The sequence below is a fragment of the Malaya genurostris genome, chromosome 2, assembly GCF_030247185.1.
Source record: "Malaya genurostris strain Urasoe2022 chromosome 2, Malgen_1.1, whole genome shotgun sequence".
NCBI classification, from domain to species: Eukaryota; Metazoa; Arthropoda; class Insecta; order Diptera; family Culicidae; genus Malaya; species Malaya genurostris.
The window spans coordinates 330,883,276-330,911,014 of record NC_080571.1 but is presented as its reverse complement, the minus strand read 5'-3'; the positions used below and the strand labels follow the sequence as shown (position 1 = coordinate 330,911,014).

General features: G+C 37.9%; 2 protein-coding genes and 2 long non-coding RNA genes across 6 annotated transcripts; 3 read left to right on the top strand and 1 right to left on the bottom strand.

Annotated features, from left to right (window-relative positions):
* The first annotated feature begins 7,089 nt into the window (after positions 1-7,089).
* On the top strand, positions 7,090-10,136 carry LOC131431543 (zinc finger and SCAN domain-containing protein 10-like). Of its 2 annotated transcripts, XM_058597325.1 has the most exons (3): positions 7,213-7,352; positions 7,472-7,550; positions 7,755-10,136. In XM_058597325.1, the coding sequence occupies exon 3, from the start codon at positions 7,833-7,835 to the stop codon at positions 10,056-10,058; it is 2,226 nt and encodes a 741-aa protein (XP_058453308.1). In that variant the 5' UTR covers positions 7,213-7,352; positions 7,472-7,550; positions 7,755-7,832; the 3' UTR covers positions 10,059-10,136. The 2 variants fall into 2 exon arrangements, with proteins under 2 accessions (XP_058453307.1, XP_058453308.1); XM_058597324.1 differs by lacking the exon at positions 7,472-7,550 and having other exon boundaries at positions 7,090-7,352.
* A 9,065-nt stretch (positions 10,137-19,201) lies between these two features.
* On the top strand, positions 19,202-20,450 carry LOC131427823 (chromatin complexes subunit BAP18). Of its 2 annotated transcripts, XM_058591354.1 has the most exons (5): positions 19,202-19,302; positions 19,363-19,454; positions 19,528-19,629; positions 19,713-19,941; positions 19,999-20,450. In XM_058591354.1, exons 1-5 carry the CDS (start codon positions 19,285-19,287, stop codon positions 20,113-20,115), a joined length of 558 nt encoding a protein of 185 aa, XP_058447337.1. In that variant the 5' UTR covers positions 19,202-19,284; the 3' UTR covers positions 20,116-20,450. The 2 variants fall into 2 exon arrangements, with proteins under 2 accessions (XP_058447337.1, XP_058447339.1); XM_058591356.1 differs by lacking the exon at positions 19,528-19,629.
* A 2,538-nt stretch (positions 20,451-22,988) lies between these two features.
* Positions 22,989-23,497, top strand: LOC131431541 (uncharacterized). The gene is made up of 2 exons (XR_009229690.1): positions 22,989-23,286; positions 23,345-23,497. It is a non-coding gene; the product is annotated as an uncharacterized LOC131431541 (long non-coding RNA).
* LOC131431542 (uncharacterized) lies at positions 23,438-27,731 on the bottom strand. Its single transcript, XR_009229691.1, has 2 exons — positions 23,852-27,731; positions 23,438-23,720 (listed from the first exon to the last, which is right to left on the bottom strand). It is a non-coding gene; the product is annotated as an uncharacterized LOC131431542 (long non-coding RNA).
* Between the last annotated feature and the right edge of the window lie 8 nt (positions 27,732-27,739).

The window sequence follows — 27,739 nt, the reverse complement described above, 5'->3', positions numbered from 1 at the left end:
CAAATGATAGTAAAAAACGTGCTTAATCCACCTAGCAATGAGATGATACCTTTTTTTCAATCCACATGTGTTTTTTGCATGAATATTCTTCAGTGTTTCAGATTTCATGACATTATTTTAATGGCCGTCGTTTTAAGCAGCAATTCGAGATTTTAATCACTCATTACACTGTAATGTCGAAACTGCAAATCGGATCGACTTTGAATCTAAAAGTGTGACAATCGATTAAACATTCCATGATATGTCGAAGTAAGTTTCACTTTAGAGTTTACGGTAATTTAAGGTACTTCCAGAGCCGGTATTCAGAAACCAGCATAACCCAAACCGATTCGTATGGCCATATGATGAATAAATTGCAATAGTTTTGAGTCCAACTTTAAAACTTTTCAAGATTGTCATCTTCTACATCGCTTTGAATTTTAAAAATTCATCATCCTACAATTCCAGAATCGGAAGTCAGAATTGGATAAAATTGGATTTATTTTAATTTGAACTTTTGTTTCTGGAATTCGATTTGGGTTTTTTGAGAAAACGATGGAGCTTTGAGAAACGATTTGATACTGGAACCGGAATTCGAAATTCGGTGTAGCCGAAGTCAGACAAATTCACCTGAGTAGCTGTATAGTATACATTTATATTTATATTTGAGGAATCGTAGTGCGAATTGAATTTTTGGGTGCCTTCCGAAACGAAAACTGAATACAACCAAAAATGAAATAAGTTTATTTGGTTATCGACTATCCAAATCTGCTAACCCGATAAACCTGATTAATTTATGTGAAATAGATATTTTTATACTAATCACCCTGTATCTCCGAAACCGGAAGTTGGATCTGACTGAAAAACAAGATGTTTTATAGAATTTAAAAACATATCATACAAATCTGAGTTTGTAGAAAACGATTGAGTCATTGAGAAATTGAGTGAAATTATTTGTCACACACGCATTTGCTGATCTTGACGAACTGATTCGAATGGTATATGGCTGTTATGTTCTTCCAGCATTTATTGCTGTAAGTAGATTAAATCAATATAATTATGGAATTGCGTTCAACTCGAAAATTCTGCCATCATCTGGCTTACATATTGCATATTCAAACGATTATGTTGCCAAAAACGAACCGTGTTAAAATCGGTCCGAGGCAAAATATCATGCTGTACTCAGTCTTTTGGGTACTTAAAAACAATTGTATGTGACAGTATAAAAAATCGTGTTTTATGTTGCTCCCAAGCATTTCTTTGCCAGACAGCGCTCAAAACTTCTACTGCTTGAATAGGGGAAAAAAGTCGCTTACACAAAAATCTCGATATCTCCGTTAAAAAAGGAAGGATTTTAACAATCTATGGCTTGTTGGATAGGTATTACCATGCGGAATCTATGTCTAAAAAACTACTACTGCCAAAAAACTGAAAATTTTGACAGAAACCTTTGTATAACTCAAAAAGTAAACATCCAATCTCAAAACAATTCAACAGCGTTCAGGGTGACGGGAAGACCGTTTATTTGCGACTGGTTTTATCAAAATCGGTCCAATCCTCTCGGGAATCTCGACCTCTTAGTTGACAGCACATATACAGATACACACACACATACACACACACGGACATTTTCTCAGTTCGTCGAGCTGAAGCAACTTCGGCAACTGAAGTCAAGAACTAAATTAGAAATATGGTACAGGTTCAGAACTGAATTGCAAAATTCTGGTTCTGAATCCAGATCAAGAATTCAGTTCACGAATTTAGCTCTAGCATTTGGAAACTAAACCAATTTTCAAAATTCAAACTGAATTCCGAAATTGAGCTCCGAACTTGAATAAAGGAACTGAATTCTTTTCGAAAGTTCTAGAATCCATATTCCGAATTTAGTTCCAACAGGTTCTGAATTCTGAAAATGAACACTGTAACTGAATTTATGATTTAAGCTCTAAAACTGAATTCAGGAATTAAATCTGGTTCAGAAGTCAGTTCCAAAATTCAGAATCCTGATCTAAAATTCATATGATGAATTTTGTTCCAGAATTCTAAAGTTGAAATCCTATATCAATAATTCTGAATTCGAATTCCAAACATAAATTAAGCAATTAAATTCAGTTCCAAAATCTAGTCCAGAACAAAGAATTACGATTCAGTTTCAAAGTCATAGTTTTAATTTCTGAACCTTCAATTTGGAACTAAATTCTAAACCTTCTGAATTCAGTTCTGAAATTCAGTTTTAGGGTTTTGTTGAAGAATCCAATAAAAAATTTAGTTCTCGTATCTAGATCTAGGCGTCCAGTTCCGTGTAAAGTACAAGAAGGAATGATGCAGTAAAGTAAGTGACAAAATTTGTTATTTAGGATGTGAACAATTTCGCGGTTAATTTTAACTTTTGGTTAAAATCTGACACTCGAGTGGTTATATTAATGTTGTCAAAAATAACCCTGCTCGAGAGCATGGTTATTTTTGACAGATCGATGGTTATTTTCCGACGCTGAAAAAAATCTTGCAATGGAAATTCTAATATTAATTCTTTAGTTGAAATTATTTCCAGTTGAAAATAAGCCCAAATAACTTTCCGTCCGTCAAATTTTGAAATGGGCCGCAGTTTTAGTTAAATTTAACTACTCGACACAAAATAACCGCTCAAGTGTCAGATTTCAAGCAAAAGTTCAAATTAACCACGAAATGGTTCACAGCCTTAATAACCTTTCATACTCGTCCAGTTGAACATCGGAACTTATATGTGCCCGAATACTTCAAAACTATCGTCGCGGCTACGAAAAAAGAAAGCAAGCGTTATAAGTTTTTTTTCATTATTTTCAAAAGCCTAAGAAAATTTATTTTTTGAGTAATTTATGTTTATCTTACAATGTTGTAAATTCAATCGTAAATCGCTGATCATATTTCAGATGACACCGATAAAAAGTTAAGTTGTTGTGTTTAGTACAGCTCAAGATTATATGACTATATGAAAGGTTGTACTTGAGCTCTGGATTGGTTGAAAAGAAATGATTCGCACTTCATATTTACTTCATTTACAGCTTACAGTTCAGCTTCAGCTTCTTTTATTTCACTCTGCAGTAACATTAATTTCAATGTCGGCTACTTGCTTATGCCAATTTCAACAGAAATCTGTTGGTCCAATATGTTGGACCATTGATCCAATGATTTTTTTAAATAAATTGTTCAATTGGGGATTGAACCATTAAACCGCGTGTCATTTGTTTCATTCAGCGAACTCGGCAGACAGAGGTTCATTGTCTAGGTAATTTCAATGTGAGGAGTTGGAGACCCATTGGCCTGGGATTCCGGAAGTTACTAACTACCTGTTGTTAAACATAAACACTTCGTACCTGTAGAATACTTCTACTTACTACATTTTCTATAGACACTTGTTCACCTTCACTGATCATAGTAACGGCTAGTTATAGATTGATTGTCACATACCGTGCTTTGCTATTGTTCGGTGATTCTAGGTACACAACTCATCAGAAATATTTTTCCAGATTTTAATGAATGAGGAAATAAATGCGATATAGTGTCTATTCGTGGGTTGTGTCATTTTAAGAATTTGCACTTCTCTATTACGATACCCAAGTAACAATTTTAATATTAATAAATACTTGTAACTGTCTTCAATGCTATATAATAAATCTTGCATTAAAACTTTAAACTCCACGAAAGCCTACTGAAACCCTCTATAAGAGCATGTTCCTGCCAAGTGGACCATTCTTCATAAGGTTTATAAAGCAAAGTGAAGAATTAGCAGAAACCTGCGTTAAAACTCCAAATTCAAGAAAATTTTGGAACCAGCTTTTCGATCAACATTTAATTTATTCGGAAGGAATGAATTCCGCTATGAATAAATTGTCGTTTTGATAATATTTTTCATAGCTATGTGTGTGTCATGTCTGCTTTGAATGCAACCAGAATATATTAGATTTTATTTACAAGTTTGAGGTTTTTTCCGAACGTAAAAACTTCATGCGCTTTTATTTTTATCGTGAATGTTTGGATAAAAATAAGAATTATAACTAATCGCCTTCAAATAAATGCATTTTTGCGAAAATCTCCATGATTTTTGAAAATTATTTTTTGTGATTCTTCGTCATTTTTGTATAAAACTATTTCGTGGCATTAAAACTGGTGTATACGTTCTGAAAATGAATCATTAAGGCCCATCATTTTTATTCGTTTTTGCATTTCGAAGTATATTTGATGTCAATAAATGCTACGGTATAGGACATCATAATGGCGGCCATGAAATTTTCTTTAATGCAAATTACGCTTAACCCAAGAAGCAATAAATCAAATAGCCCACAACAAATGTGTCATAAATGTACTTTAGAACCCTCAAATTTGCTCTGAGTGAAACTGTCATCCAATGAACACGCACACACACAAAACTAGATTTATGAAAGAATTTAACTGGCAATAATGTTTTAAAGAAAATGTTTGAAAGCAATATTAAGAGCGTTTGCATGGTTTTATTCTAGTACACATTGTTTTATTTTTAGTCCAGTTGTTAGTCTGGGTAAAAAGTTTTATAGAAGCTTTAAAAACTATGATAATACTTGTTAAAAGAGACATTTATTATAGTTGTCATAAAACAGGTAGTGATTGAAAAATCAATTACAAAACTTCTATAAACTACAATCAAAACCATTAGGCATTCGAATTGTTACTTGGGTAACGATATCTCAGAAGTTGATAAATATTTCCGAGCTTTCCTGTCAAAATTTCTTTTCAACCGTGACGGCGACCGCTATCAAACCAGCTATAAGGTCGACACGAAGTTATGTTGAGGGTCTTCTGTATAAAACATAAAATGTACTCAAAAATTTAATACACAGTCCCGCGTTCACGATTGTAGCTCGTAACAAATCAAATTATCAAATTCATGAATTTTTAATTAATTAATGCACCACAAAACGCACTTCATTTTCTTCATTGGTTAAGTTTTGTTGACAACTCGTTAAATATAAGATAACTTTAGAAACGATCGCATGTAATTAGACTGTCTTTGCAACGGTTGGGTGCGCTTTTGAACTGTTAGATGTATTAATGAAGAGTAGTACAATTTGATTAGCTTCCATTGACTTTTTGAGTTTTATTGATATTATCCGGATATGTCGTCCTCCTCGGATATGACAGGTAAATCTGGAACATTAACAACTCCTTTTCCTAATAGGGTTATTTCTGACCACGGCCAACGCTGCCTATATTCCAGATTTATCTGGCAAATGTCAGATTTTTCCCGCTTCGACAGACACTCTAACTAATCATCCCGAATAAACACTATTGTAGAAAAACAATACGATTTGTTGTTACAAAACTTTCCACAATTTTGCTTTGATCATTGAATAATATTTTCATGTATTATTATAAACTATTCAATTCATTTTCACAATAAAATGTGTAGGTTGTTAAGTATCGAAACAATTCAAATCATAAAATTTTCTCATACAACAGGAAAACAATCAAATGTACAGTTTGCACGTACACACTTAAATTTTTTAGCTGAGTCTCGGCAAAAAAATGCCGAGATTCGCACAGCCGAGTAATCAGCAATCATCTCGGCAAAAATAAAATAACTGAGCGTCTCGGCACCCTCAAATTTGACAAACGTCAAATATTGCCGAAATCGCCAGCATAAGATTTACTGTTTGCTCAGTGAAACGTTCGCTAAATATTCGGCAATAAAATAAAACGAAAAAATGAAAAAAACAAATTACCGAATCATCAGTAGTTAAAAATCTAGTCAATTAATTTTGTTTGTAATTTCTAAACATTATAAACACACCATTCAGGATCAAAAATTCATTTTATTAACACTTAAAGGAGGCTTACAAATTTGTTGCCAGTAGTGCTTAAAGCCTCTACCTTAAAACATGTAGCATAAAAAGCGGCGTTTCCAGATGCGGCCACCTTGAGTCGAGCTGGAAATATGAAAATAAAAATAAATATACAAAAATTTTCAATATTCAATTATGCATATACGGTATTGTTCAAAAAATAAACTTACTTTGATCTATTGAATTTGTCCATGCATTGGGTTATTTTTTCGCATATCCCCCAAAGTTTTGTCTCGAGGACTCTTTGAGCCCCGTGTTGGGTGTTTTTCCCTTATAAGGTGATCTGATAAAGTCGCTTTTTATAAAGCGAAACATGTCACTATATTTATATTATATTTTTACTTGCAAGTGGTTCCACGTTTCTTCGAAGATTATCCATTTTTTCACTCGAGAATTTCATCAGAAAATAATCGCGCAATGCGAAGCGAAAATGTAACGCGGCAATAAATGACAGCTGTCGTGCTGAATCTCGGCAACAGCTAGCGCATATTCCGAAATCTCGGCAAACGTCTCTGCTGATGTCGGCATATCTGTTGTTTACTGATAAATTCAGCAAGCAATTATGCCAAATTTCGGCAAAGTGAAGCATTTTACCGAAATATCAGTGAATGCATTTAACGAAGTTCAGAAACATGCGTATTGATTACTGAGCAATCAGCAAATTTAGGTGTTGCTGATCAGTTTCGGCATTTTATTATGCCGAGCTCAAGAAATGGTTTTAAGTGTGTACATTTACACACATAGTACACGTGGTGTACGGGTACAATAAATTCAATTTTGAATCGTAGGAACAATATATTGAATCGTTGGAAATGAAAAAAAATCTTGTCAAGATACAATAAAATGTATTGTAACCCACAGATCTAATTGTGAATCGATTGCTTATGCTGTAAAATCAATGGTTTATTTTTTTCACGGGAGATCTTTTCCCAGATTTTACAAATTTCTCCAGATTTTGTTAGATCTCACCAGATCTTTACACTTTTGGCCTCTAGACGATGAGGCCTTTTTTTTTTGCTCACTGAAAATGAAGCCCGGTAAAAATTTCCTTGTACAAATTATGACAAATTTTTGAGCCAGAGACAGATTTTTCAAAAAATAACATGGCAACTGTTACTACGGCAATATAACTGCTCGAATGTCAAATTTGAACTAAAAGTTAAAAAAAAGTCGCGTGATAGTTGACAACCTTAAGAAATTACAAATCGTTTTCCTTCAGTGTATGTGTACTTCATAAAAATTTCTGTCAAAAATTTTCCGCTACGCCACTGAGTCTGCGGTTTTCATCACTGAATTTGGAAAATCTCTAGAAAACATCGTTTATTCCAGACGAAACGTTTTTCATTTTATTTCGAAGTGTTATTTGCTGCTGAATCATCAGAAATGATGCAGAATAATTCAACCTTCATGTGCCGTATTTGTAACATCGATTGCGAACAGGAACAGCACGTATCAATTTACGAGAGGGACGACGACATATCACTCGCTGAGATGATATCCTTTTGCGGACAGCTTTTGGTAAATGATTTCCTTCTAGGTTGAATCTGGTTTGGCGACTGGCGATTCACGTATTTATTTTTTTTTTCATTTATATAATTTTATACATTTTTGTTAATTTTGTTTATCAACAATCAAAGGGTCCGAGCAATACTCTAGATGTGATGTTTATGTTACGATGATCCTAATCAAAGGGCGTAATTGGAGTCAATTTATTAGGTAATATTATTTTTATTGATTTATTATGGATGGGTTTGTTGTTGTATTTTAACTGCTTTTTAAAACTGAGTTTCCATGCTAGCGAAGCGAACAAAGCATACGAATTTGTTCTGAAAACTGTTCTGATAATCCTTTTTTTTTTAATTGTCAATAAGTTGTTTACAATAAGCGAATAAAATGACTAAATTTCCCTTCACAATCCAGATCACGCCGGAGGATGATTTACCCAAGGTCATTTGTTCGGGATGTTGGTTACAGCTGCTAGATGCGTATCGTTTTTGCATGCGTTGTCGAGTGGGAGATGAGAAACTGCGAGTACGACCGGAGTCTCCCGTTTCACAACAGAATATTCCCGATCAGGATGAACCCTACGCGAACGAGGAACTGCCGGACAAAATTGTGGACGAGCTAATGGAACTTCCAGCAACGGAACCAAAAAATCCGAATGAAATCCTTGCCGATTTGATGACGCGTGGTGCCGAAGAAATTTTCGATGAAATCATTGAGGAAGAACTTTACCTTGAAGAAGTTGCTTCGGAGTTAAAGGCGGATGAAGTCGAAGGTGTTCAAATTTCACCGAATGTTGAAAATGAAAGCACTTTACCACCAGTAGATGAAATGCAATTACGGGAACCAGAGCTTGAGATACAGGTTTCTTTCGAACCGGTTCTTGTATTAGAAGAACAAATTATAGAAAGTGCAGAACCTGAAATAGAGCTTGACCTAGATACGGCGGTTTCCTCTCCAATTAATGAAGTAGTTCCGTCAAATGAAATAATTATTGAACAACACATCATCGATGAAATCCCTGCGGAATTCGATGAAACTGAACACAGTAGCTTAGAAGGTGAGGAAATCGTTATGGAGATTTCGGACAATGTCAAAGAAAAATCCACGAAAAAAGAAATGTTTCATTTACCACCAAAAGACATGATAGTTGATCGAGAAGATCACGGAGATTATGCAGTAATCTACTATGACGGAGTGTCGTGCTGTGGATGTGAAGAATATTTCCCTAACACACAGTCCCTCAAAGAGCACTGTCAGACAAAACATCACCTTCGACGCCCATCTAAGACGCATTACTGCGAGCTATGTCATTCGGATTTTCCGAGCTTAAATTACAAAATTCGGCACACAAGTTTGCGAGCCGATCCAAAATTGTACGTTTGTCACTTATGCAATTACATTTGTCGTAATCAGGGTGCGATCGATCGCCACATGAAATGTGCTGTCTTGCATAATCGACCGATGTTAGACTTTGATCTAGTAAAACAAGCATTCGATGCGGTTCAGGTGGAAGGACATTTGTGTTGCGAATGTTTTCTAATATTTTCCGACGAAACGTTGCTGGACAAACACTTGACCGAATATCATCGCAACAATAAACCAAACATTCCGGAGGATGGAGCCAATTGGTGCCCGAAATGTCATCAGGTTTTCAAGCAAAATTACAAGTACGACGTCCATCTTCGCAATGCAACTGCCAGTGTTATCTACTGTTGCAAACAAGATTTCTGCAGTTACCGAACTGCCAGTATAGTGTTTGCTCGATTCCACCTTCGTAGTCAAGATCACAATCGTGTGATTGAACCTAAATCAAGGGATGATTCGGATAGAGTCGATAATAGCAGCGAGCGACGGTGTTGCTTCCGTAAGTGTCCGAAAAGTTTTAAATCTCAAGAAGCACTAATGGATCACGTTAATAAGGTTCATCACGTGAAGCGACTTGAAAACAAGCTACGTCGGAAGGAGAGCACCAACGTCTGCACGGTATGCAATTGCAACTTCGGATCGAGAAAGGCACTGAAGCTTCATCATCAAGCAAAACCCAAAGATTTTGTATGCGATCAATGTGGCCTAGCGGTAGGATCGTCGTTTGAATTGCAACTTCACGTGCAAAAGATTCACGACACAATTGAAGATATGCGTGTGTTTGAATGTGACGAATGTTGGCGGTCTTTCATGAGCGACAACAATCTACGGCGACACAAAGAAAAGGGTCATCTGCGCAATGGTAACTGCTATACTTGCCCCATCTGTGGAAAACAATTCGCCGTGAAGGAAAATCTGTGGACCCATTGGCGAGGGCATAATCAGACGGAAAAGTTTGAATGTCAATTATGCAAATCAGCCGGTAAACGTTATTTGTTCCGGGACAAACGAACTCTGAACAGACATTTCCGAATCTCGGCAATGCACGGTAGCAAACGGAATCACAAGTGTTCTTATGAAAATTGCACAAAAGCCTACAGACATCGGCTGGATCTGCAGCGACACGAGGCAAAGGTGCACGAGGGGAAGCGTCCGTTTGTGTGCACGGTATGCGACAAAGGGTTCATTCGGAACAGGGATCTACGTTTGCACGAACGGATGCATACCCTAGCGAAACTGTTCACCTGTGAGATTTGTCAGGAAGGATTTGACGTTTATCAGAAATACAAGGATCATTGTAAGGATGTTCATGGTTTCGTTACCATGATTCAGTATGTACCTAGTAAAGAATAGTAGGGTCTTCCACCAATTAGGTAATTAATCATGCAATTATTAGTCACTTAAAATATATAAAAGAGGATGTAGGACACAGCTGGTGTATATTTTCATTAGTTCCGAAAATCATCGAAAATTTTATGCTAAGTAAATGATTTTTTATACTTTATTTACGTTCAAAATACAAGTGTCGATTCTTTGACATAATTGGCCAGAAATAGAATGGTTGTTCAATTTGTGAACCAATTTCCTCAGCTAGATAAGATTTTCGGGATGGAGTTCAGTTTTAAAATAAATTTCCTCGCAAATTTTCATTTCGGCTGTTTCATGCATCAATCTTTATCGAACGAAGCGTTTCTGAACACGTTCAATTCGTATGCGCCACGAAATTTGATAAGCAAACCAAACAACTGACGCGGTCTCAAGGATTGACCGCACCAGTGAAGAGTACAAAGCCTTCAACAGTGTGAATCTTTGAATTCCTTAGTTATTTTAGAAATGAATCTCAATTGATGTACCGCTTTCGTGATTATTAATGATCGATGTGTATCGAGTGTAATTTTTTCATCCAATTGTATTCCCAAATCATTTACCAGATTCACTCTAGTCAGGACTGAACCACCAATACAGTAATCGAATTTAACAGGATGCATAACAGATCGGCTGAAAAGTTCGTATCGTTTCTATGAGAGGGCGCCACTAGAATTAAATCCATACCATTTTCAGTTAGTACCAACCTTCAAAAGATACGTGTATAAATTTGACAGCTGTCTGACTATTAGTTTGTGAGATATTGCATTTTGAGTGAAGTTACTTTTGTTGATGAGTGTTATCCAGACTCTGCACCGGGCGAAACAACAATTCGTAAGTGGTTTGCAAATTTTCGTACTGGTCATATGAGCACCGAAGACGATGAACGCAGTGGACGTCCAAAAGAGGCTGTTACCGATGAGAACGTGAAAAAAATCCACAAAATGATTTTCAATGACCGTAAATTGAAGTTGATCGAGATAGATGACACCCTGAAGATATCAAAGGAACGTGTTGGACATATTATTCACGAATATTTGGATATGAGAAAGCTTTGTGTAAAATGGGTACCGCGTGAGCTCACAATCGATCAAAAACAACAACGAATTTATGATTCTGAGCAGTGTTTGGAGCTGTTATATCGAAATAAAACCGATTTTTTTCGTCGATATATAACAATGGACGAAACATGACTCCATCACTTCACTCCGGAGTCCAATCGATAGTCAGCTGAGTGGACTGCACGCGATGAACCGAACCCAAAGCGTGGAAAGACTGAACAATCGGCCGGTAAGGTTATTGCGACTATTATATAGCGTTATTAGAGCGTTTGAAGGACGAAATTTCAAAAAAACGGCCTCATTTGAAGAAGAAAAAAGTTTTGTTTCATCAAGACAATGCACCGTGTCACAAGTCGATGAAAACCATGCTGAAATTGAACGAATTGGGCTTCGAATTGCTCCCTCATCCACCGTATTCTCCAGATTTGGCCCCCAGTGACTTTTTCCTGTTCTCAGACCTCAAGAGAATGCTCGCTGGTAAAAAATTTAGAAGCAATAAAGAGGTAATCGCTGAAACTGAGGCCTATTTTGAGGCAAAGGACAAATCGTACTACAAAAATGGTATCGAAAAATTGGAAGATCGCTATAATCGCTGTATCGCCTCTGATGGCAATTATGTTGAATAATAAAAACGAATTTTGGCAAAAAATGTGTGTTTCTATTAAACGATACGAACTTTTCAGCCGAACTGTTATTACGATGAAACGTCATCACCTGACACTTTGAAACGTTGATAAAAAGTTTATTCACGCAGCTCCAATCGACGAAGAGTTGTAGTTGATGCTGTATTCGCCGACAATCCTCCATGCTTGTTGAAGCTGAGTGCTACAGCATGCGAGGAGACAGGAACGCCCGTAGGGCCTCCAAAGCTGCTTCTCTACGCAGATGGCAACAAGAGTGGGACAGCTCAACCAAGGGTAGGTGGACACATCGACTCATACCTAGAGTCTCGAGTTGGTTAGATAGACCTCACGGAGAAGTGAACTTCGGCCTGACGCAATTCCTCGCAGGCTACGGGTGCTTCAGGTGGTACCTCCACAGGTTCGGCCACGTGTTCGCATGTTCCCGTTTCGCGGCTCAAAGAAGTGAGCTGCTGGAGGCATGTGGCATTGACACCACAATGGAGAACCTGATCCAGAGAATGTGCCACTGCGTAGAGAACTGGAACGCAGTGTCGACCGCGGCATCCCAAATTGCGAGCATATTGCAGCGGAAATGGAGTGCGGAGCAACAACAGACAGCCGCGATCGCTGGTTTCGTGCAACCTCCTTCGCCGGGGAGCTCTTCGTCGGAGTAGTCTAGATCCTTCGTCAGGGACTAGACGAGTAGTAAGTAAAACTGTTAGGATCGTCGGGGCACCAGTGAACCGGAAGCTATCCTCCAAGCGGAATCACTGGATCGACCCAGGCATCCTCTCGGTCGGGCGTTGACGGGTATCGAAAGCGATGGTTTCGGGAGAGCCTCCTTCGTCGGGGAACTCCGCCGGTGTAGACTAGATCTTTTGGAGGAGACTAGTCGAGTAGTCGCAACAACACCGATTCGAGTCGTCGAGGCGCCAGCGAACCGGAAGCCATGCTCCAACCGGAATCGCCGGACCGACTTCGGCACTCCTTCGGGTGTCCCGTGTGGTGTAAGAGAGGACTCGGTGTCGGGAGAATCTCCTTCGCCGGGGAACTCTCCGTTGGAGTAGTCTAGATCCTTTGTCTGGGACTAGATGAGTAGATCGTCGCGTGGTACCGTTAGAATCGTCTGAGCGCCAGTGAACCGGAAGTCACGCTCCAACCGGAATCATTGGATCGACTTAGGCATTCTTTCGGTCTGGTCGTAGAAGTGTACCGTAAGCGTCGGTTCAGGAGGACTTCCCTCGTCGGAGAACCCTCCGTCGGTGTAGACTAGATCTTTTGGCGGAGACTAGTCGAGTAGTTCCGCGACGTAGCATCAGTTTTGGGTGACGAGGTGCCAGTGAATCGAAAGTTACCCTCCAACCGGCATCACTGGACCGACCTGGTCATCCAACTGGTCGATCCCTCGAGAGCAGGATGCTGATCCCAATTCTGCTTAAATCTGGAGAGGGTGCTGTGAGCACCAATAACCTTCCACCACGAAGTAATACCTAGCGGTGGTGCCGGGGAGGTAGGGTTGGAGATCCAAGGTGTTTTAGTGGGTAGTTCCAATCAACATTTTTGTAGTCCTGTGGAGAGTCCCACACTCCGTGCGTAAATTGCATTTCACCTTGTAAAAAAAAAAAACACTAAGAATCCTTCCAGGTCGGGGCTCGAACATATGCGACAACTGGCTTGTAAGACCAGCGTCCTATGCATTGAACCACAGTGTGAATAGCAATGGGCCCAAATTACTACCTTGTGGAACTCCACAACTATTCGAAAATTGCGAAGACGTACAATTATCCAATTTTACTCGTAAAATCCTAGCAGAAAGATACGAGTTTAGCCAGGACACAAGCTGAGCAGAAAACCCGAGACGAGACAATTTGCACAACAGTATTTTATGGTCAATTTTGTCAAAAGCAGCTTTTAGATCCGTGTAGATGACATCCATCTGTGCCTTAGTCTGCATGCAAGCGATGCACTTTGACGTAAACGTTATTAGATTAGTAGTAACTGATCGTCCTGGCATGAACCCATGTTGGTCTAATGAGATGTGGTTCTTTGCATGATAGCCTCGCTGACGATAATTTCAAAAAGTTTTGAAGAAGCAGAGAGACTGTTTTTCCCGCGATAATTTGCCACATTTAATCGATCTCCATTTTTGAATACGGGGCACATGAATGATTGCTTCCATACAAATGGAAATTTTGCTAGTTCAAACGATCGATTAAAAGTAGTGCTAAGCGGTCCTGCTAAAGCAGTAATACAACGAGTTAAAATAGCAGCGGGTAATCCATCAGGCCTGCAAAATAAATCGAAGAAGTGTAAGTATCTCTCTTTCGGGTATAACTTCTTGAATATTAAAGCTCGGCAAAGTACTCAATCTCAGGGCAAACTAGAGAAGGGCACGACACATTGGCACTTATTCTCTCATCAAAAACAATCTCACAATAATCATTTTCGGAGTCACTGATAACGAACATAGTATCATTTAGTAGCATGTTATTATTAATATATTATTAAGCAAAACAAAATATATATATTATATATATATATATATATATATATATATATATATATATATATATATATATATATATATATATATATATATATATATATATATATATACCAATTAAATTCACTTTAGTTAAATTCATTTTAAACTTATAAAAAAATAGTAATCAATAATATATATAATTTAAAATTCAAGCATCAAAATATCGAATTAGTTATAAGTATTTACAAAATTTAATCGTTGGCTAGCATGGTGCGGCCGTCGGTAGGGTGGGCGCCTTGATGAGATGAAGCTGCCGGACTGACTGGTCCGAGCCGAACGAGAGATCAGCAGATAGGGTTCTCACGTACCTTGGTGAGCGACTCGCCGGTCGCGATGGTGGTGGTGGACAGTTGGGTTCCACAGCTTCCTATACAGCACCGGTCTCGGGTGCCGGAATGGGACGGAGGTATCTGGAGGCCTTTCTGAGTGATGAGGCCATTCCACGTGTCTTCGTCCGCAGACGTATTATTCGTCGACCATGAGGGGAAAATCAACAAAATTTTCTCACCCACTCGGGATGATCACTCGACGGGAAGCGGGATCGTGTGTTGATGTACGATCAGGCATACTCGAGCGGACACTAGATTTTTTCGGTGCACTATCCGAACTTTTATTTCGGGAGGGGGATTTCTTACTAATAACGGAAATTCGGGCATGCGACTTACTATAGGATCTCTAACTTAACGACACGTTCACTGCCGATCCATATAGTCGCGCTTTTCTGTGGTCCTGTTGACCTCACTACACGAAATCCCACCTCTTTTATCACTTAAAATAGTGGCACACTATCACTTCGCCCGAATGTAACGTTTCGGTTTCAGTAAACCCGCGCTCGAGGAACCGCGATCCCGTCACACTAGTGTCGAACTTTGCTATTAGCAAAAAAAGAGACCGTGTTGAGTCATACCACCTCCTTTTATATCCCTGACTCTCCGCCTTCAAACCGGAACTCTCACTCTCTCATCCAGAAAGCAATAGAACGCACTATCTCTATCTGCAGCATCCAGTTGACGCCAACTTCCACAGGTAAACTCCTTCTCAGATAGTTTTTGCGACAAATTTCAAATTGACGGTTATTTTACCCTAGCTTATTTCCTAAATATTCATATAGAGAGTGATTTTAATGATTTGATTTGGGTTCGCTCCTAGCTAATAATTATCAGGAATTAACGAGTTTTTCCCAATTAAATTCATAAACATTTCAATTATTATTCTACCATTCGTATACAATCCAAAAAAAAAAGAGTTAAAAGTTTGCCCGTAGAATATTTAATTTTAACTAACCTTAGATCACTCTCTAATTATTATTTCAACGATTCAATAAAATAATATAATTAAAGGAAACATATACTTTCTTTTTTTTTTTTGTTTGGGCCATTTTTGGCGAGATTGGAACCCATTGGTTACAATGCAAATCTCCTAAGCTTTCTCTGTAAATTAAGTTCTCAATTTTCATCATACTTAACCAAGCATTGATTGATTTTTTTTTTCTAATGAATAAACTTATGTCGTTTTTGCTTGAGAAAACTGAAACTGACCCAGGGTAGTTTCACCAAACAAACACTTTTAAACAAACTGTGTTGGTTTCGCACTTGTTGGGGGCTTGAGCAAACCTGATATAAAAACCAGGGTCAAAACTGTCTCGATTTTCAGTTCAACAACGTCAAAACTAGGTTCGGAGCTGACTTCAAACGAACGGTTTGACCGACGATACGACCTGTCACTCGTCTATCAAAACTGTATCGTAAATTCAACTACCCCTCAGTAACTGGAAATGTCAAATCGAAAACGCTAGTGAATTTTTTTAAACTGGCAGCACAAGTTGATATATTTATTGATTTTGAATAACAGTCACCATAACCTTGGTTACTGCATATCGAAGGCAAGATGAATGTAAACAAAATAAATTTTAGATCGGTTATTATATTACGGAACATATTAATGGATTTACATGATTCGAGCGGAATGTAAAAATTGAGGAGTATGAGTTATGTCTTTCATAAAGCCAAAAAGTTCAAAATTCAGGTCTAGACTTGAAACCGTTGTGTGAGAAGGAAGACATGGAAATGACCGACAACGAGCTGAGCGAGGCTAGTGCTCTGCGGTACCTGCATAACGTTCGGTAAAATGGTTTCTTTGTGGAATTCCACAAGTAATCCTCGAATAGTGGCCAAAAAGGTGAAATACTGTTTCCACTGCTGCGCAATCAACCGACACAAAACAATTTTGACACCGGCATATTACACCGAATCCTACTGCCCAGAAAAGCTAGCAGTTGAAGCGTACGGATGAATCGCTGGAAGCAGATCATTGCCCTCGTTCGTTGGTTTCATCCATAGTTTCGATTAAATTCCGAAAATCGAGTTCATTAAAATTCTGCTTAATTTGGACAAAGTTTAACACTAATAGAACTATTCCACCGCTTTCAAAACATGTTTATTTGTTTTGGAGTTCCTTGATAACTAAGTCCATAGCAACTTAAACAGTGTTGCTCGAGAAGATTATTTTTATCATTTACAAGGGGTCGCTAGATTTGTGGTAACTGGCGGTGAATCGTTAGCGAACATTTTTAATGTTGATTTATCTTCGGAGTGCCTGGTCGTGTCGTCGTTTTGACAGCAGTTAGAGTGGAAACTGGGTTAGGTTTGGCATCAAGCGAAAACGACATTAGAAAGACCAATCCAGAAAAATCGACAGTCCCATAACAACGGCCTAACTGCAACAGTATCTCTCAAACTGACACGCCTCCATCACACTTCCGAATGTCGATAGTTACTCTAGTCAGGCTGTGAACCATTTCGCGGTTAATTTTTGGTTGTAATCTGACATTTCAGTGGTTATTTTGTGTCGAGTAGTAAAATTTAACTAAAACTGCGACCCATTTCAAAATTTGATGGACGGAAAGTTATTTGGATTTATTTTCCACTGGAAATAACTTCAATTAAAGAATTAATATTAGAATTTTCATGGCAAGATTTTTTGCAGTGTCGGAAAATAACCGTCGATCTGTCAAAAATAACCATGCTCTCGACAGATATAACCACATCATATTAACCGCTCGAGTGTCAGATTTTAACTAAAAGTTAAAAATAACCGCGAAACCCAAGTAACAATGCGAATGCCTTATGGTTTTGATTATAATTTATAGGAGTTTTGTAATTGATTGTTCAATCACTACTTGTTTTATAACAACTATAATAAGTGTCGCTTTTGACAAGTAATATCATAGTTTTTAAAGCTTCTATAAAACCTTTTACGTAGACTAACAACTGGACTAAAAATAAATCAATTTGTACTAGAACAAAACCATGCAAACGCTCTTAATATTGCTTTAAAAATTTTTCTTTAAAACATTATTGTCAGTTAAATTCTTTCATAAATCTAGTTTTGTGTGTGTGTGCGTGTTAATTGGATGACAGTTTCACTCAGAGCTAATTTGAGGGTTCTGAAGTACATTTATGACACTCTTGTTGTGGGCTATTTGATTTATTGCTTCTTAGATTAAGTGTAATTTGCAATAAAGAATATTTCATGGCCGCCATTATGATGTTCTTTGCCGTAGCTTTTATTGACATCAAATAAATTTCGAAATGCAAAAACGAGGAAGCATGATGGACTTTTATGATTCATTTTCAGAACGTATGCACAAGTTTTATCGCCACGAAATAGTTTTATACAAAAAAGACGATGAATCACAGAAAATAATTTTCATAAATCATGGATACTTTCCCAAAAACAGTATTTATTTCAAGGCGATTAGTTATAATTCTTATTTTTATCCATACATTAACGATAAAAATAAAAGCGCATGAAATTTTACGTTCGGTAAAAGCCTCAAACTTGTAAATAAAATCCAATAAATTTTTATTGATTGCATTCAACACAGACATGACTCACACATAGTCAAGAAAAATATGATCAAAACGACAGTTTATTCATAGCGGAATTCATTTCATGCAAATAAATTTAATGTTGATCGTAAAGCTGGTTTCAAATTTTTCTTGAATTTGAAGGTTTAACGCAGCTTCTTGCTGATTTTTCAGTTTGCTTTATAAACCTTCTGAAGAATGGTCCACTTGGCAGGAACATGCTCTTATAGAGGTTTTCAGTAGGCTTTCGTGGAGTTTAAAGTTTTAATGCAAGATTTATTATGTAGCATTGAAGATAGCTACAAGTATTTAATAATATTAAAAATGTTACTTGGGAATGGTTCACAGCCTCAGAGTTGCGTTTGAATTCAAGCAAGAAATGGTCTTTATCGATACAGCTATCACTTACGAAATTTACAAGTGATGTGAATCCACTTATGACTCAATTCATAAAAACATAACCAGTATTTCAAGCTGGTACGTAAAATTTCGAATTTTCAACACGTAAAAAGAAGTCAAATTGCAGATCGAATTTCTCACTCAATTCCGACAAATTTCCGAACTAATCGGCTAGTAGCGAATTTCACTCGGAAAGAATTGCTGCACTGGAGTCGGCATTGATTTAGAATTCTTGCTGGTTCCACAAAAAATTTAAAATTATTCGTTAGTTCTGGTTTGACTCCATTCGACCGAGATATGAGGGATTTACCACTTTTCGAGTACTTTCCCTCCCTTCCACTCTTTGGTTGCGTGTAGGAAGAACTGAAACGAAAACTTCTTTCCACTTTTTTGTTCGGGCTACCGCACTTGAAGTTTGACAGTTGAACAGAAATGCCAGACCTGCAGACTTTGTGAACTAAAATTATTTACGTAAAAACGAAGTTTTTATATTGGCAAAATCTTTTTCACTCACAAAATCGATCTCGTTCATTACATTTTATAGATCCTTTAAATCTAAAACACTTTATGCTATTGAATTCGCCAACTTTTTGATCCATAGTAATAGGAGGATTTCAGCTGGCATCTCTGCTCCAGAACGGTGATTGATTTTCCAAGCTTGTTGTTTGTTTACAACCATCGTTTGTAGAAAATTAAGCAAAATTTATTAATTTTGCTATGAATTCCGCCACTAAAGTGAGTATTTGATCGAAGTTAACCCATTAGAAATTTAAAGCATGTGAATGTTTATTCCAGGTTGGTGAAATTTTCACCGCTGCGGGAGCCGCATTCAACCGTTTGGGTGAACTAACTATGCAGCTGCACCCTTCTTCGGATTCCCCAACAGGGTAAGTTTAGTGAAAAAATTGTCGTAAACTATTTGATGGTTAATCGTGCTTTTATCACTGATCACCAAAAAAGGAGCAAATGGACAGATGAAGAAATAGAAATGCTCCGCTCAGCTGTCACCCGTTTTAGCGAGGATCTCAACAAAGTCAGTCAACGGATCAAAGGACGCACGGTGTAAGTTTTGCTGTTTCTACTTCTTCATCTGTTTTGCCGCCAGCAGACAAACAATTGAACTAATCAATTTGTATGTTTTTAAGGTCCCAAATTCGACAAACGTTGAAGAAAAAAGCGTTCGAAGATGCAGGCATTCAAATGAAACAGCAGCCTGCTCAATCTGCGCAATCTCAGCAGGCCATCCTGGTGCAGCAGCAAACGCAAAATGTCCAGCCAACCACCAGCGGTACTGAACAGCAGCCAACTTTGATCGTGAAACAGGAAGAGCATGACTCTGTCGGGGAGGCAGGCTACCTGAACCAGCCCTCAAATGTAATTGACCGCCCTGAAAACGTTAGCAGTTAGTAAATTATTTCCCACGCTTTTTAGATGATGATGACACTAAATCGGCTAAATGTACAAGAGTCTGAAGCTGATGTCGAAGGCCTTGCAACATCCGAAGTCAAGCTAGAATTCGAACCCGGCGCGGAAGAAGTTGCCGGATGAGATGAGGTGGCTTTTTATTTTGGTGCGTCTCCACGGGCGTAGGCGCACAATGTTTTCTTAAGTTTTCCTCATAATTCAGTATAAGTTATCGTATTTTCTCTGATGAAGAAAGATCTATTCAGTGGGAAACGTAGATATATGGTATAATCAAGTGTTAAAAAGTTCAATCAGTGGTCAAATGTTAGTATAATAGTAATCGATTCGTTTTATAATTTTCGATTATTCCGTTTCACAAATGACGAAAGTGTAGTGTTTAAGAATGCAGCCTCATCATTACTGGAGGTTACCTACTGTAACAGGTGTCATGATGACATTCAAATAAAATTTAATCAGCATTTTTTGGTTTTGTTTCGATCGGATCTACGGTGCACTGCCAATACTCGTATTTTAGTCCCATGAATGAAAAATCGATAACGAGATTCTAATTTCATTTTCACAATTTCTCACTTTTGTTGTGCAATATATTCGTATTGTTTCGGATTTTTTTTGTAGCCACAAATATTTCGATGTTACTTGATTGTAATTCGCACTGAATGGGAATCAGTCTCGTTCGTATATCAAATCATAGAATCACCGGCTGCTACCGAACCGGAGACAACTCTTGCTACAGCTAGAGACCCTGTTGGTGCCAATCGCAAAACGCATCAATAGACGCGATGGCAGATGCAAAGCTAATTTCCGGGACGTTTTCCCGTACTTACGCATAGAAGTGTAGACCCTCAGAGATGCTGGGCGCACCAGTACAGAGACACTACCGTTGGTATCAGATTTTATACGATTACAGAGCGACAAAGAAAGCAGAAAGCGACAATCAACGACAGGCCGAAAAGTCACCAGTTGTGACTGAAAACCCAATTTAAATGTTAACAATTTAAATTAAACTCATATTACAATAAAAAGGGGCTACCACGTTTGGCATAAAGTCGTTTGGCATAATACTGTTTGGCATAACGCCGTTTGGCATAATGGTCATTTGGCATAATGGTCATTTGGCATAACAGTCATTTGGCATAACAGATGAACATGCTGCTTAATAGAAATTGTTCTAATTTAGTGCAATTTTGTAAAGTCTAATGCGGCTACGCCGCATCGTTTTTTATAACCTGGTGTCCGACCTCGCTGCCGCTCGTTCGGACTTAACTGAGGGATAGCTCCTAGCTTTGGGTAATCCGGGCAAACGCCCGCAACTAGACAGAGGTGATTTCTGCGGGGTCGCTGCCCCCCCGCAGTGGCCGGCGCTTCCGACGGCGGGTCGCCGGCGCACTCGCGGCCTTCGGCCGTCTCGACCTGAATCATCTATGACGAACAGAATATTGTGCTGGCACTAAGTGAGTTGCTTATATAAAAAGGTTTCACATATTTCGTTGGAGTTTCCCTTGCACAACATCAATCGATCGAAACACATACGACAATTTTCATTAGATTAAAATATTGCAAATCCCATTATTATTATGCCAAATGGCATTATGCCAAATGACCATTATGCCAAAAGACCATTATGCCAAATAATTGTTATGCCAAATAACCATTATGCCAAACAGCGTTATGCCAAACGGTATTATGCCAAATGACCTTATGCCAAACGGGCCGCCCCCCAATAAAAATACATATAAAAAATCGTAGATCAATGTTTTGTTTAAAAGTTTAATTTCCAATCATTTTACCAATTGGAACATGAATGATAATAATTATTCAAGTCAGCGGCGTAGGACCGATTTAGTAAGCAAACAGAAACAGTTGGGAATCGACAATTCGATAATGTTCCGCGTGGTCAAAGCGTTCAACGAGACCCAGACAACCTAGCGGCGAGCTGACAGCGGAAGAAAAGTCATGAAATGCAACCACGTGAAAGCAAGGAAGGTGGGAGATCGCTTCAAGTGTGATTCGAACCTTTTGATTCGGAACGTGATCAAGAAGGTCAATTTTTCAGTTTCCTATCGAACTGACAAAAACGGAATACGGTGGCCAAATCCCGCGGGTGTACTTTTGATAATGAGTGAAATTCAAAAAAAAATCAGAGGGTCCATAAATAAAGGGTTATTTTTTTGGTGGTATCTCTTTGGCAACACTTTTTTTTGACAGATCACGCGTGAATCGTATCTTGTGTCATTCATTCATTCATTCATTCATTCATTCATTCATAATTTAGTCATTAAGGTCTGAGGACAGAGGGTCGCGTGTTGAGTTTTTAATCGACCACGTGGTTCGCTCAATTCCCTTTACGCATTGTATTTCTCTTGTACTCTCTCGTATATGAGCAAACTGTACCGGGTTGCCAGCATGATTATTATTTTGATGAGAAGTTTTATCACATTAATCTATCGTATGGGTTGGGCATTACATGGATTCCAATGTACAATGAAAAGCGTGATTAATCCACCTAGCAGTGAGATGATACCTTTTTTTTTATCAATCCGCATGTGTTTTTGCATGGATATTCTTAGGTGTTTTAGTTCTTATGACATTATTTCAATTATCGTCGTTTTAAACGGCAAATTCGCGACTACGAAGTTGAGTTTGACAGCTTATGTGTGTGAAGTGGAAGTAAACAAGCAAAAGAAAAAAGTGATAAATTTTCAAACGTACCGTTTTCCTCGATTTTAGTTTTGCTGTTTGAAATGATAAGTACCAGTGTTTCCTAAAATCTTTGAAGATACTAATTCAGTTAATGAGTATAAAAAAATCGCTTTGAGTGATGTCTATTTTCTCATGTAAAAATCAAATGATCGGTATGTGAAAAAAAGTAAACATAATTTCAGAACAATATTCATGAGTGAAAATCTACTGCTATTTTTAAAATTTCTTTAAATTGCATTGAAACTACATGTTTTCTACGTGTGTTATAATTTTTTCGTCGAAGTGTTCACTTTAAATGTGAAAATAATGCATTTTTCGATTCATCTTCAGGAGCCTTCAAAAGATGTTACGTGCACTGTGTTGATGAACTTGTCGAAAGATTTTAGCTACGCTGCCGGAGGAAACCGTTCGGATAGTTGGAGTAGATGAGATCTACAATTATGGATTTGGCTTATTTTCGACTCCAAGTGTCGAGCCGCACACAATCAAAGTTTGTACTAGAAGTGAACGCTCTGCTTGGTTATTTGCATGTACTTGCAAAACCAGTGAAGGAAAATGCAAACATGTGATAGCTGTTTTGAATCATTTATTGAGGTTTGTTTTTTTTAATCCGTGTTCGAGATCACAAAATTATTATTTTGATTTGTTACAGAAACTCAAAGCTCAAAAGAACGATTAACATCCAACGAGATTAAAACGAGCGGCAGTCGGATATTCCGAACTGATAACATCAAGTTTGAGGACATTTGACATTTATTTATTAATTATGTTTTATTGTCAGATGAATAAATTTAATATACATAAATATACCAGTTTACAAATTGACGACACACATGCACCCAAGCAGTTTTCGTTGACTTAACTCTGAATCGTTGAATCCATGTTATGTATTGTTCATTTTACTTGTTTGGGAAGGATTAAATCGGTATACTCAATCTGGAACATAACACACTGTTCTCATCAGTATAACAAACACTGTCATGAAATGTTTTTGCAAGTCCATTCGAGCAACTTTTCAGATCCATGGCCTACAATATTCAGAGAAAAAAAATCTTAAATAAGTCTCAATTACCTTCCTCTGTATTGTAATTCACTGGTTTACCGCATTAGAATCACCAAGAATAGTTGTTTGATCACAAAATTTCAAATATTGTCTTACCTATGTGGATTACTAGTGCCGGAAGAGGAGTTTTTTCTCGCTTTTTACTCACGAAATACCAGCAATGATGTACCGCAAAAAAATATGTTTTAATGACTGAATAGGAGGCGTTTAATCTTTTTAGTACTTCAACGCACAAGAAAATCAATTGAGCAAACAGAGAATGAACTAATTTTACTTGAGTGAAAAAGTACCCTGCTTTGTTTACATTCACTGCACACACAGATTAAACTTCCATAGATAGCAGCACTGTTCCTTCTAGGTCGCGAATTGCGATTTTAATCACTCATCACCCTGTAATGTCGAAACTGCAAATCGTATCGAATTTCAATCTTAACGTATGACAATCGATTGAACATTCCATGAGATGTCGAAGTAAGTTCCACTTTAGAGTTTTTCGTCATCATTTATGGTACTTGGAGAGCCGGTATTCAGGAACTAGCATAACCCAAAATGATTCGAATGGCCCTAACAGTTCGACTGAAAAGTTCGTATCGTTTAATAGAAACACACATTTTTTTGCCAAAATTCGTTTTTATTATTCAACATAATTGTCATCAGAGGCGATACAGCGATTATAGCGATCTTCCAACTTTTCGATACCATTTTTGTAGTACGATTTGTCCTTTGCCTCAAAATAGGCCTCAGCGATACGGTGGATGAGAGAGCAATTCGAAGCCAAATTCGTTCAATTTCAGCATGGTTTTCATCGACTTGTGACACGGTGCATTGTCTTGATGAAACAAAACTTTTTTCTTCTTCAAATGAGACCGTTTCTTTGAAGTTTCGTCCTTCGAACGCTCTAATAACGCTATATAATAGTCACTGTTGATGGTTTTTCCCTTTTCAAGGTAGTCGATGAAAATTATATCATGCGAATCCCAAAATACAGACGCCATAACCTTACCGGCCGATTGTTGAGTCTTTCCACGCTTTGGGTTCGGTTCATCGCATGCAGTCCACTCAGCTGACTGTCGATTGGACTCCGGAGTGAAGGGATGGAGCCATGTTTCGTCCATTGTTATATATCGACGAAAAAAATCGGTTTTATTTCGATATAACAGCTTCAACCACTGCTCAGAATCATCAATTCGTTGTTGTTTTTGATCGATTGTGAGCTCACGCGGCACCCATTTTGCACAAAACTTTCTCATATCCAAATATTCGTGAATAATATGTCCAACACGTTCCTTTGATATCTTTAGGGTGTCAGCTATCTCGAACAACTTCACTTTACGGTCATTGAAAATCAACTTGTGGATTTTTTTCGCGTTTTCATCGGTACCAGCCTCTTTTGGACGTCCACTGCGTTCATCGTCTTCGGTGCTCATATGACCAGTACGAAATTTTGCAAACCACTTACGAATTGTTGCTTCGCCCGGTGCAGAGTCTGGATAATACTCATCAAGCCATTTTTTGGTATCGGCGGCACTTTTTTCATCAAAAAGTAGTGTTTCATCAACACACGAAATTACTTTTTTTCATTTTTTTCACAATAACAAAAGTAGCTTCACTCAAAATGCAATATCTCACAAACTAATGATCAGACAGCTGTCAAATTTATACACGTATCTTTTGAAGGTTGGTACTAACTGAAAATGGTATGGATTCAATTCTAGTGGCGCCCTCTCATAGAAACGATACGAACTTTTCAGCCGATCTGTTAAATCAATACGCCAAACAATTTACATCTTCTATATTGGTATGAACTTTAAAAACTCACCATCTGTAATTTCAGAATCTGATAAAATTCACTAATTTTGTATGGTTACCTTAAGTCCGAATTCGTATTTTGTATGGGACCTGAATTTTTGTTTTTGAAGTTCAATTTGGCGAAAATGATCGAGGAATTTTGAGAAAATGATTGAGCTTTGAGAAACGATCCGATACTGGAAACGGAATTCTAAAATCGATGTAGCCGAAATCAGTTAAATTCACCTGATGAGTGAGAAATTGTAGTGCGAATTAAAATTTGGGAGTACATTCCGAATCCAAAATCGAATACCGCTTAAACTGAAATAAATTTATTTTTTAATCGACTATCCACATCTGCCAACCCTATAAACCTGATTAATTTATGTGAAATGGACATTTTTATACTAATCACACTATATCTCCTAAACCAGAAGTCGGATCTGACTAAAAAGTAAGTTGTTTTATAGGATCTTAGGACCTCTCATTTGAATCATAGTTGATTCTTAGATTTCATTTGAATCTTAGATCGGTTCAGCCATCCACGAGAAAAATGAATTGCATTATTTTAATTTCGTTTCACATATCATCTTGTGGTTCCGCAATCAGAGGTCGGATCCAAACGTAATTCAGGAACCTTATTTAGGAGCATACGACTTTTCATATGAATCTGAGTTTGTAGAAAACGGTTTAGCCATCTCCGAGAAAATTAAGTGAAATTATTTGTCACACACGCATTTGCAGATCTCGTATTTGATTTTAACTCAATAAAAATTTGTTTTGAACGCAGCAAAAAGTACAAGCGTCTGTTTGCTTTGGCATTCGGCACAAAAAAAAACGTGCTGCTATTACACACACATGACATTTGTCGGAATGATGCTATCTGCTTTCTGTCAAAAGTGACGGTGGTTTGCGGCAACCGAACATCTGCCCCTACATTGTTTTGGATTCCACCAATGATCGCATGGAAATGTTCAAAAGCAAGCGATTATCAACTTCAAGCTTGAATCTCAACTATTTTCAAAATAATACTCCTTTATTATGAAAAATAAACAGCTATGTTTCGTATTAGGAACTATATGAGCATACTTTGATGTGATTGCATTGCCAGATAATTTATTTTTCAACATTTCTAAACTGTCACGACAAAAATGGGGAGAATGAGCTCATTTCATTCATTGGAACGTGCAAATATTGGTCGTTTTTACCTTTTTTATAAATATAAAAATCGGTATAGAATTCGCTCAAACTTTAGAAAAATTTTCCGAGGCCCGGAGGGCCGAATGTCATATGCCAATCGATTCAGCTCGACGAACTGAGCAAATGTCCGTGTTCGAATTGAGACGTGATCCTTCTATCCGGCAGGTATATCTTAGCGTGCTGCTTTTGCACGCCAAGCTCTACCTGTTGGCAGATCAGCTCAGTTCTGTATTTCTACCAACAGTTTGAGACTGACAGAAGTGGCCACTTCGAATCAGCTAGAGCAAAATCTTGACTCTTGCTACCAGCCTCTCCACTAATGCCAGCTTGTGACAAGAGATTCTAAGAGGGGGCGCGTCGGAGCCGATTGTAGGCCGTATAAATCTGGTCTTCCACGGTTTCTCGGCCAGAGTCCAGCTTGTGGAAAATGGCTTGTAACTAAGCTCAGCCTATTTCAATGAGCAGAGAGTGAGAAAGGCGCTTCCGAACAGATCCATCCGACACTAAAACCAGCAAGTCATGATTCTCTCAACTGGAGACAAAGACAACTGCTGTTCAGGATCAAACTGAAGAATGAAAGGTGATATTCACTACACGCGAGATACGACCGGGGTGGACAAGACTTAGACGTATACTCGTTTATTAACAATTTCTTAAAGCTATTTATAATAAGAAAAGTGTTGCATTGAATTGGAACGTTGCGCAACATATGACGCAACGTATTGTTGTTTTCTCTTTCCATTCCACATCGGGAGTCCTATGCATACGCGCGCATCTGGTTTACATAAATTTCTGTTTGGTTCTCTTAGCCGGCATTTGTTTACCTCCTACATTGAATAGTCTATAAGGCCCTAGCGCGCAGCTCTGTAAAATCTATCCTGCCTGTGTGCATATGCTGATCCCTTTCTTAAGAGGAACGGAAAGGTTTTATTACTATGGAAAATAAACATGAGACTTAAACTGGGGTAAACAGTTCTAGTTTTCTTATCTGGTGGT